The sequence below is a fragment of the Musca autumnalis genome, unplaced genomic scaffold (genome assembly GCF_047663935.1).
Source record: "Musca autumnalis isolate F117 unplaced genomic scaffold, ASM4766393v1 scaffold_4, whole genome shotgun sequence".
Lineage (NCBI taxonomy): Eukaryota > Metazoa > Arthropoda > Insecta > Diptera > Muscidae > Musca > Musca autumnalis.
The window spans coordinates 23526161-23538580 of NW_027411977.1; the positions used below are offsets into that span (position 1 = coordinate 23526161).

At 43.1% G+C, this 12420-nt stretch overlaps 1 protein-coding gene across 2 annotated transcripts in view; it reads right to left on the reverse strand.

The window, feature by feature from the left end:
- Window positions 1-12420, reverse strand: part of LOC141403572 (myrosinase 1) — a 94893-nt gene that overhangs the window by 1693 nt on the left and 80780 nt on the right. For both annotated transcript variants that reach the window (XM_073986176.1, XM_073986175.1), the window contains exons 3-4: window positions 11548-12120; window positions 11170-11481 (exon numbers count right to left, since the gene is read on the reverse strand). In XM_073986176.1, the coding sequence (XP_073842277.1) occupies window positions 11170-11481; window positions 11548-12120 (885 nt within the window). The remainder of the gene's footprint in view (window positions 1-11169; window positions 11482-11547; window positions 12121-12420) is intronic.

Sequence of the window (12420 nt, forward strand, 5' to 3'; positions counted from 1 at the left end):
AGACATCCTGTTGCTATTCTCAGAGCTTCATTCACGCAGAGAAGAGATATTGAGGGAGCAATCGTATTCTAAGAGCAAAATTGTGTATTTTAAAAATTTGAAAACATATATTATTGGTGAAACAATCTATTTTGTGTCATTACGTTTCCTGGCACAAAATATATGGTCGAAACAACAATATATATTTTAAAATTTTTTAAAATACACTATTTTGTTCTTAGAATATAATTGCTCCCACAATATCCCTTCTCTGTCTGTTCTGGCAGGTTTGTAAGTATTCCGTATCCCTTAAGTGGCAAACCACACTGGCGCCGCATAGCTTCCCGCGAATCAGCCTTTCGTGTTGTATGTCCTTAAGAAGGTTTCTTTATTTCCCCAAGTGCTACCGGCTATGAACTTAAGGACCTTGTTCCTGCTTCTCATCTTGTCGTAAATAGCTGTTACATGCGCGGACGACTTGCACGTGCTATCGAATGTGACCCAAGAACTTTGGGGTAGTTTGTGATGGAAAATATTGACACATCCATATCCGGTGACTTAGTGGGAGATATTTTCATATTCCTCATGGGAGAACTCTACAAGATCAATGGGATAGGCGTTTAGCCGGACACAAATATTATCAATGGTTGTTGTTGTTGTAACAGTGTTTGTTATTATGTTTGTATGTTCGTTCTTTTGTTCAATCTGGCTCTGGGTCTATCTCCAGTTCCAGGAAAGTGGCTGCTTCGATGGGATGTAACCACAGATCCACTGGAGTTAGATGAGTAGGGTTTGCTGGGCAGTTGAAAAGATGTTTTGTGTCGTGCGGGCCCATGCCACATACCGGGCAGATGTCTTGCACGGCGCGGTCGATTTCCGCCCAATAAGAATTTAGGCGACTGCAATATCCCGAGCGTAGTTAAGGCAAAACTACTCTAGTTTGTCGTGGCAGCTGACGCTCTTCAGCTGCGATATATGGGGGATGTATTTCGAGTACTTTATTCACACTATATATGCTTAAGGCTTTGGCAACTGCATCCGTGTGAATACCATTTAAACCTGCTTGATACGCTTGTTGATCTGGGGATTCTCTCCTGTATCGTTGGACATCTCCCTCTAGAGCATGTATATACTTCCTGATCTGCGTGTATGTGCCGGGCCTACCCACAAGATGGTGATTGGGATGGCTCACACGGTAACATCCTAGCAGGTACTGCAACGAAAGCATCTCATTGTGTTGCTTTACTGGAAGAATCTTTGCCTCCTCATGTAGATGGTCCACTGAAGATTTGAGGAGGCACCCTGTTGCTGTTCTCAGGGTGGCATTCTGGCAAGTTTGAATCTTTTTCCAATTCGTATCACATAATCTCGGAGACCAGACTGGCGCCGCATAGCTTACCACAGACCGACCTATCGCGTTATATGTGGCCAACAAGGTTTCTTTATCTGCACCCCAAGTGCTGCCGGCTAGGGACTTGAGGACCTTGTTCCTACATTTCAGTTTATCGCAGATAGCTGCGGCATGCGTGGCCGACGTGAAAGTGGTGCCGAATGTGACCCCTAAACTTTTGGGGCAGTTTGTGGTCGGAATTCTGCTACCGTCGACCACGTCATTCAATTCTCTTCCAAACTGCGCTGTCCATGTGGTGAACAGAGTGGCTGTTGATTTTGTGGCGGAAATCTGCATATTCCTCGAATGGAAAAAGGTGGTAAGATCGGTTAAATAGTTGTTCAGTCTCTCACAGATGTCATCAGGATAGGTACCCGGCGCCAGGATCGTGCAATCATCCGCATACGTTACGATCTCGATGCCGTCTGGAGGGGGCGGAATACAGGAGAGGTAGAGGTTAAACAGTTCCGGAGATATCACCCCACCTTGGGGGAACTCCCTGTTTCACTCGACGGGGTTTGGACTTCTTGTTCCTGAATTCCACGTACGACTGGCGTCCACACATATAATTGACTATCCAACGTTTCAAACTTGGCCGGAGGGTTGTCTGCTCAATGTCCTCAAACAGCGTGGAGTGCCTGACTGTATCAAAGGCTTTTGATAAGTCAAGCGCCACCATCACTGTTCTATCGCACGGCCGGCAATGGTTGAGTCCTTGACAAATATGTGTGGTAAGGGCGTGCAGAGCAGTTCTCGTGCTGTGCTGCTTACGGAATCCATGCTGATGATCGGCAACTTGATAGCTATTTCTGATACTGGGGAAGACTAAGGCCTTAAGGGTCTTTGCTACGGGCGACAAAAGCGAAATCGGCCAGTACGATTCACTTTTGCTGGCATCCTTGCCGGGCTTCCGTAGTGGGACCACCCTGCCCATTTTCCAGACTTCGGGAACAATGAGGGTGCATAGCGACAAGTGGAGAACTTTAGTGAGATACTCCACTCCCGGCTCATCTAGCTGCTTCAGCATTACCATGGAGATTCCATCAGGGCCCAACGCTTTGGATGATTTAGCGTTCCTGATGGCATTGGCAACATCATCCATTGTGAACTGTGGTAGTTCCTCCTCGGCAGGAAGAGATCTAATGCAACGTAATACTCTTCTATTCGCCCTGTCACTCCTGGGGGTGCTCGACAAACTGTCGATTGAAATAACTTGCGCACCTCTTCGGGTCAGTCAACGTAACGTCGCCGAACGTGACTGAGGTCCTATCTTCCCTTCTTCCAGGGTTCGAGAGTGACTTAACCGTTGCCCATAATTCACCTATACCGGCTCCAATGTTGCAACTCTTCAAATGATTTAATCACTTGTTCCGCTTGTGCTCGCCGACCAGCCTGTTAACTTCCAGTGTCAGCTGTGATGATGTCTCGGAACGTCCTTTCCGCTACCCGAACATCAGAAGGATTGGGCAGTTCTCTGAAGCGGTGATTGGTGAACTCTCTGAAACCCGGCCAATCAGCTTTCTTATGATTGACGAATAGGCGGCGTTCAGAGGTAATGAAATCGGGTGGTCTGCTAATGGAGACAATTATGGGGAGATGGTCTGATCCAAAGGAAATGACGGGTTTCCAAGTAACGTCATTTGTCAGACAAGGTGACACAATGTTTATGTCTGGCGAGCTGTGACACTCTCCTCTAATTCTGGTAGGGGCATCCTCATTGACCGTGCAAAACGTAGAGCTGACAATCTGCTCAGCCGGCGCTGTACCTCTCAGGTCGTTTCCGAGGGCCGAATGCCACATCTCATGATGCACATTAAAGTCCCCCAGGACCAGACGATTATGACCTTCCAAAAGCGGGCTAACGTTAGGCACGTAATCTGAGATACAGCTATTTCTCGGCGGGATGTATACGTTCAGCAACTCTATCTCGGCAGTTCCACACCTGACTGCTACCCCCATACATTCCATGTACGGGTCATTAGAGACAGGCTCAAGCGAGATAGGTCTGTATTGGACAGACTGGTGCAATATTGGACTCACTTCAGGTGCGAACTTTCCTTAGCACATTGTAACCATCACAATGTTGTAAGCTACAGTTGTTGTTGAGCTTGGTTTCTTGCACCGCAGCGACCTTGATGTTCTTCCGACTCATGAAATCTACTATTTCCTCGATCTTACCTCGGAGTCTATTGCAATTAAATTGCAAAAAGGATGCATTCTCTGGATTGGGACAACAACGGCTGGTGTTAAAGGCTGCGCTTGCGGTTGTTGTCGAGGGGACTGCGGGGGAGTTTCGTAGTCAGACGAAGAGGGAGTTTAGTAATCCGACGACGACTCACTGGGGACTGTGTTCACGCAGCATGCAGCTACATAGTCCCTGTCGTAGTCCCTCACGTGGACAAGTCCAGAGCAACCCCTTAGATGCACCCACTCCTGACATCTATTGCTTCTCACCGAAGGTTGGATGTGGGTGAAGATGCGGATGTGACAAACTGAGCACAGATATATTGGTCCTGGGCTTTCCTCCGTCCCGGCACGGACCAAAAGAATTCGGAACAGGCATTCCGAGATATGCTGCTCCCAACACAGAAAAACGAAACAAATACAAACATACGTACACTGAGGTGGCAGCAGCTGGCCGGAACGATGATTTCGTGTTGTTCCGGGTCAATCCGGTACGAAAGAACCCGCTGCCGTGGGATTGATTGATTATCAATGGTGGGACCTGATGCCATGAGCGTGCAATCATTTGCATACGCAATGTACTCAATGCCATTGGAAGGTGGTGGAATTGTAGAAAGGTAGAGGTTCAACAGTTCCACAGATATCACCTCTCTTTGGGGACTCCGTGTTTAACCCTCGCATAACATCTGCAACATCACTCATTGTAAATTCTGCTGGTTCCTCCTCGGCTGGAAGAGACCGCAAACGACGTAAAACCCTTCTCTTCGCCCAGTCGATCTCGGTATGCTCAATAAATTGTCGGAAAAAGTAGACCCTGCATCTCTTCGCATCTGTCATAACCATGTCGGTTAACATGACAGATGTCCGATCATCTTTTTTGTCCACAATTTACTACTACCATTTCCATGATCCAGTACTTCAGATGCTCTAGCCACTTTTTCCGCTTGTGTTCACCGACTAACCTATTAACTGCCATTGTCAATTCTCTCTGAGGTGGCTAGGCCAGGCAAAGCTCATTCACATACCACGTCACCACTGTTGGGAAATTAGGTCTAATTTCAGGTATTCGACCAGCAGTAATATGGCGAGGAGAAGCGTTGGTTGGTGAATTCTATGAATACTTGGATTTTCCATGATTTAGGAACGTTCGGAGTTCAGAGGTTATGAAATCGGGTGAACCATGGATGGAGATGAGGATAGGGAGTCAAGTCACGATATTTGTCAGACCTGGTGGGTGCGTCCTCAGCCAGTGTTATACCTTTCTGCGCATTTAAATCTGCTAGGACCAACATTGGCGCATAACACGGACACAGCTATCAATTGGCGGGATAAACACATTTAGCAGTTTTATCTCGGCTATCACTATACCACTACCCCAACACACTGCAAGTATGAGCCACTAGAGTCGAGCTCAAGCGAGATAGGTCTGTACTGGACATATTGGTGCAATAGGATCGCAAGTCCACCACTACCACTTCTCGTACGATTCAAGCAAAAAAAGGTTGTATCCATATCGTTAGACTCATAAAATTCATGATCTTGCCCCATTGGAACAGCATCACGCGGTTTTCATACGGAGTTTAATAATCCGATGACGACAACAAAGACTCACTGGGGATCAAGTTTGCGCAGCACGAAGCAACAGAATCTCTATCGTTATACTCCCTCTGGAAGGTAAGGTCTGAACAATTCCTGAAATTTACCCATTCATCTCAACGACACCGACCTATTGTGGTTGAGATGGCAAATGTATAGTCCAGGGTTACTATCTATCCCGTTACTATCTCAGGTGCAGGCTTTCACCAACACGAACATGAAGTTGCTGTGGTGACGACCCTAGTCGAGATGGTGCCACTGCGGGATTGTCTAAAATTGGTAGTTTGGGCATACTTGGTAATGTAGTTCTTATGTAAAAATTATATCCAATAAAATGATTACTGAAGATGCTTTTAAACCGAACGGTTATTTGTTATTTTCACAGTCCTCGTTCAATTTTTTTCAACGGTTTATTTTTCTCCTACGCAAATTCAATATGTGTGTCTATCAGTAGTTAGCCAACAACCTCCAACAATTATCCAACAGCAGCCACCACCTGCATCAGAATTTATGATTACCAATCCATTTCGACTAACTTTGTAATTATTATTGCTATAGATGTTTTTGTTGTTGTAATTTCCATTAGTTATTAGACAGATTAATAAGATCGAACGGCTTATTTTGTTGTCGACATTAAAAATGTGGACAGACAGCCAGTGGTAACAACCTCCACCTTAACCTATAGTTAATGGCCCATTGGATTGTGCCTCGCGATTGAATAGGAAATTTATTGTGACATTTTAATAAAAACCAATAATCATAAAGTAAGGCGGATTGAGAGTATTCCGATATGGACGAGCATGTGAATAATGATGCGGAGAGAGAGCGGTGATATTTTAATTTAATCATTGTAGACTAAACAAGTGGTAATTTAGTGGCGTATTGACAGGTGAGTAGTCAGATTGGACCCTTAGACAAATAATAGCTATTAAAGTGTAGTGTAATTAGTTAACGATAGGGATGGCGTAGGGGATGGAAGATACCAAGAAACGGTCCTGACCGGATTTAACATGGCAAAGCCCAGGATTTATCTTGGTCCCTCCTGCATCTCAAGTGGACCCTGACCTCACCGTGGTGTCACCTGCGGAGCTGCCTTTAACACTCATTAAAGGTAGTGAGCTAACATGTGAAGCGCGTTCACCTATAAGAACGTTAAAAACTTGGGTTTGGGCGTCGGATTAGTAACCCCCCCTAGAAAAAACAGCCTACTATGAAAAAAAACTAAATAAAAGAAAAACAAACCCCCCTAAAGTTGACGAACCCCGCAAACGTTTTTAGGACCATGATCTGCAAATCTGCACCTGGAATGTTCGCACTCTTTATAGAGAAGGTGCAGTCTACGCATTGGCAGATGTACTTGAAAAGTACAAGGCCGACATTACTGCCATGCAGGAAATACGATGGATTGGGAAAAGCGTCACAACAACACCTAAAGGTGACGCAGTGTAATATAGCTTCCATGACACAAAGCATGAGTTTGGTTGCGGATTTGTAGTTGGTAGGAGGTTAAAACATCTGCTATCCAGCTTCATCACCCCAGTGAATGAAAGACTCGCTGCAATTCGATTAAAAGCAAAATTCTTCAACATCAGATTTATTTGCGCTGATGCTCCCACTGAAGACAAGGAGGAACAGACCAAATATATGTATATTTTACGAGCGCTTAGAAGAAACTTATGACCGCTGTCCTACCCATGACATTGAAATTATTCTAGGCGATTTTAATTCCAAAATGGGAAAGGAGAATATCTTTGGCCCAACAGTCGGGAAATTCATTCTCCACCGTGAAACATCAGACAATGGTATGAGGCTGATAGACTTTGCAGCTGCAAAAAAACATGGTAGTTAGCAGTACCAGATTTAATCATCTCGATATTCATAAGGGCACTTGGCTGTCTCCAGATCAAAGAACAAGTAATCAAATTGATCATGTTGTGATAGTTGGAGGACATTCATCGAGCGTGTTCGATGTACGATAGTTCCGAGAAGCAAACATAGATTTGGACCACTACCTTGTTGCAGCAAAGGTACGTACCCGTCCAAACGTTGCAAATAAAGCACGAGCAGATACAACGTGGAAGTTTTTACATCGGTAAGCTGCAAACACAACAAATAGCCACAGCATATTCCGCTCAACTGGCCCAATTGATTAATGAAACAGCCATACATCATCATCTGCAGTCACACAACACCATATAGTCTCATCCATAACATGCATCTCATCATACGTTCATCACACCATCATCATCTGTAATGCACATCACCATATAGCCACCAACCACACATCATCATCATCCGCAGTCACACAACACCATATAGACTCATCCATAACAAGCTCCACATCATACTTTCATTATACACTATCACCACCTGCATGCACACATCACCATATAGCCGCATCTACAATCACCTCATCCACAACCGACATCACATCCTACATCTCTTACACACCATCGTCGAATCAAAAACCGGAACACCTCTTCAAAAACACACATAACCACATTCTTCATCTACAAACAAATAATCCAATGCAGACACCATCACATAACAACAACATCATCATCTATACAATACACATAATTCAATAGTCATGATGATCACAATGGACCTCAAGGTCTCCTAGTGGAGTGGCTGCGAGCACGGCAGTTACGCATCCTAAACCCAACCTAATGAAAACATTGCTTTATGAAAATAATGCTCACTCCATGCAAACAGCCGCAATATCTATACTTGGATACCTCCACCAAGGAATCCATGGTATAATCAGGAGTGCCGTGCTGCTACCGAAGAGAAAAATGCAGCATATAGGGCAACTCTACAATCAGTAGCAACGCGTAGCGCACGAGAGAGCTATCGAGAGAAAAGGAGAGAGAAGAAACGTCTTTTTCGCAGGAAACAGAGAGAAATGGAAAGTCGGGAGTATGAAAGAATCGAGATGTACAGGAGCCAGAATGAAGTCCGAAAATTCTACCAAAGAGTAAAACATCAAACTGATGGCTTTGGTACAGGCACATCCTCCTGTAGAGATCAGCAAGGTAATTTGGTAACTGATACAGATAGTGTGCTCGGGATGTGGAAAGAATATTTCTCCAAACTGTTGGTATCCGATAGTAGCGAAGATACCACAGATCCAATCCCAGAATATGGTATTGAATGTATACTGCCCAGCCAAGCTGAACTAGAGACAGCAATAAACCGGCTGAAAAATAATAAGGCATCAGGAGCTGGTGGCTTACCAGCCGAGCTGTTCAAAACCGGAGGCGACACGCTGATAAGGTGTATTCATCAGACAGTTAGGACCATATGGCAGGAAGAACGAGTACCCGACGATTGGAACCTGAGCATCCTGTGCCCTGTCCACAAGAAGGGAGATAAGACTGTATGCTCTAACTATAGGGGCATAAGTCTACTCCCTATTGCCTACAAGATCGTGTCAGGGATATTGTGCGAACGACTAAAGCCAATGGTCAACGAGATTATTGGACCATACCAATGCGGCTTTAGACCTGGCAAGTCCACCATTGACCAGATATTTACCCTGCGGCAAATCCTGGAGAAGACCCAAGAGATGCAGATCGACACCTACCACCTTTTTGTCGATTATAAAGCAGCCTTCGACAGTCCGCTGCGCTCAAAGGTATTCCAAGCCATGTCTGAATTTGGTATTCCCGCAAAGCTCATCCGGCTTTGTAAAATGACTTTAACTGACACGAGGTCCTCAGTTAAAATAGGAAAGAACCTCTCCGAAGAGTTTGGTACCAAAAGAGGTTTCAGACAAGGAGACAGCCTTTCGTGTGACCTCTTCAACATCCTGCTAGAAAAGGTTATACGAGACGCGAAGGTCAAAAGAAGTGGAACAATATACACGACATAATGGGTCGATCGGTAAAGGAGGTAACGGAAAGGTGTCAGTTAAAAGGGAATCTGTTAAAGTGGGGCTGGTAAACAGCTAGAAGACCAATTTGATGGTGTCCACGCGCAATGCGTCCATAGAGATCAGGCCAACTTTTGAGGTTGGTTCCTATAATTTTGTGAAATACGAAGAAGAATAGTGTTGCCCAGCAGGTGCTACTTCAGACTGAGTAAGCAGTTTAGGAATAAAGCCACATCTCGTCAAACAAAAACCACGCTTTACAAAACACTGATACTACCTGTGCTGATGAATGGTTCCGAAGCCGGGGTACTTGCGCTAGCAGACAAGTCACTGCTTGGTATGTTTGAGAGAAAATATCGACGTCGTATGAACCACGAGCTGTATCTGTATACATTCAGTATAGATAAACGTATCGAGATGCAACGATTGCATTGGCTAGGCCATATCATAAGACTGAGCGATGATGAACCAGCTAAAATGTCGTCTAAATACGTGCCACATGGCGGTTTTAACGCTCCAAAAGTCGTGATCTCGGATCACTTGTTTTTTGGTTACAGGAAATTGATTATGTTTCATAAAATAAACTTAATTCAAAGAACTTTTGAATTAAATTTTAAATTAACGGCCGAACGTCATACACTAGTGCCAACTGGTATGACTACCACAGCAATGAACCCCCCTAGTGGGAACAGTGTTTTAACCTGAAGTTGGTCGCACTTGGTTGGCACAGCCACAACCGCCACGCTATAAAAGGAGATGCCTTGCCGTCACTCGGGACAGTTGTCTGTTAACCGCTGCTGAGTTAACTGGGGTATGATAAGTACCAATCTTTTAACTCTGTAGTGTAGTTATTGTAGTGAGTTAATTGGGGTACTGAGAGCAACCAACGTACCGATCTCTTAACTCTGTACAGCGGTTAATTGGGGTACTGAGAGCAATCGACGTACCGATCTCTTAACCTACTTCGACAATTGGAGATATTGACGTCATCGCCCTCACGAATGATTATTAAGCCATGAGCATATGATAGTGATTCGCCAAACGGCCTAGCTGCCGTCGGAAAATAAGAATGACTCCCATACCTGTGGACAATTAAAACTACGATTGAACTGTGGCTAAACAAAACTAAATAAAAGATTTCGATAAAGTGTTTAATGAAATGTAGTGTGAAGTGTTTTTTTGTATTAAATATTATAACGTTTATGAAAAAATTAATCTTGTGTTTTCTCTCTCTCTAAAAGTTCTGAACAAATAAATTCATGTGACTACCCTTACCCCCACTGAACTACCTCAGCTTCAAAGTGAAAAGACGTCGTCACACGGTGCACGCAGAATTGGCAGGCCTAATCTTAGATGGAGCAATCAAGTGGATGAAGAGATGATAAGGCGCAGTATTCCAGAAAGCGAAGCAGTAAACAGAGAGAGTTTGAGATATTTTCTTAGTTCGGCTTATGAAACAAATGTTCTGTAATGGGCCAGCTAAGTAAGTAAGTATTAGTTAACGATATATTGTTATATGTGAACTATCCTAATATTGATCAGCTGGCTTAACAGCTGTAGTTTTTAAAGGATTGCAAATTGTATTTTAAAATAAAAAGATTATGTTACGAGTTTGTGTTGGGACGGCTCACAGAGCACACATTTTTTTGCGAAGCACGCCTACGGGCTATAAAGATTTTATTCAAAATTGCAGATTGTTAAGCATTCCTTTAACAAACAGGTTTTTTTTTTTTGTTAACAAGGATATAATCCGCAAAATATTACGTTTTCTACGCAGAAGAAGATTATTCAACGAATTTTAAGGTATTAACCAACGCAAAGGCGAGAATTAAATACAAATTCGATCGGATCAACAGAGAGACATAGAAAGTCTACACATTTCATGGGGTTGTACCAACAAATTCCACCATTGTCTATGGCTTTATGGTGATGGCGTGAGCTAAGGTTTGAAGAAAGAAGTAAAGGCCAAAGATTATTTAAACAAAATTTAGGGTTAAGTACCGTTATGTTTTATATGTAATGGAATTGAAAATTTAATCAGAAAATTCTAAACTTAAATATAAAAGTAAAGAATATTGTCCTAACTTCCTTTATCAGAATGAAATTTCGAAAAAGTTGAAAAAAAATCAAAATATTTCTTTCTTACCTTAAGCCACACTGATCCCGAACCCGTCCAGGTGGGATCCTGAGACTCCACCACACCCATATCGTGATTGAAAGAAGGTATTGGGAATTTCGCGGAATTATTGTGATCATTACTGGTAACCAGCGAGGTAGTATAGGTGTTGAGGCCAAAGAAATCGGCTGTGCCACGGATGCGTTGAATTTCTTCTTTGGTAAATTCGGGTAGACGAGAGCGACTAAAGCCCTGTTCCTTACTTAAATTGCGTATGCGATCTATCATGGTGGCAGGGTAGTTGCCGTGGGCGGAGAATATGGGATGGCCAAACCAGCCAATCTTTAAAAATCATACAAAAAATTAAAATCTTACCTTAAAATAAAACCTCCCCCCGCCATAACTTACATAAAATTCCAAAGCCCTCTGTGAAGCCTCACGATCTTCGGGAGAATTTGATTTTGGCTCCATCCACGATGAATCTAATGTAATACCCATACGGCCACCTTGCCGTTTCTTATATTCCGCCCTATACATATGCACTACTTCAGCGTGGGCCTTCAAAAGATTATGGCCACACAAATATGCTGGTATTCCAGGGTAATTATATGCTGGGGCCATATAATCTACACCATAACCATGTTCACACACATGCCATGGTTCATTGATGGTAGTCCAAATTTTTATGCGATCACCAAACATTTCCAGCAGTAGGCGAGCATAGTCTTTAAATAGGGGTATAATTTCAGGATTTGTCCAACCACCAAGCTCTTGTAGCCGTTGTGGCAATTCCCAATGATACATGGTAACCATGGGTGTTATATTGTAGTGCAGCAGCTCATCAATCAATGCACTGTAGTATTTTATACCCGCGGTACTCACTTGATTCATATAGCCGCCAGGCATAATGCGTGGCCATGATATTGAAAAGCGATAGGTTTTCACATGTAGCTCACGCACCATTTGGACATCACGACGCCACTAAAATGAAATATCATAGAAAAGGAAAATTATTGAAATATATTATTTTAATATATTTTCTTTAAAAACTGTACGCTTTTGAAAAAAACATTTGAAAACTCCAAGCTTATGAAAAAATATTTAAAAAATATATTATATATGGAGTTTCCACCCGTATGAAAAAAGAAAAATATTTTAAAAATATTATTTAAAAACTCCGCGTTTGTGAAACAATTTTTTAGATATTATTTCACAACTCTACGGCTACGACAAAAAAAAATACTTTAAAAACTCTACTTTTATAAAAAAAAATATTCCTTA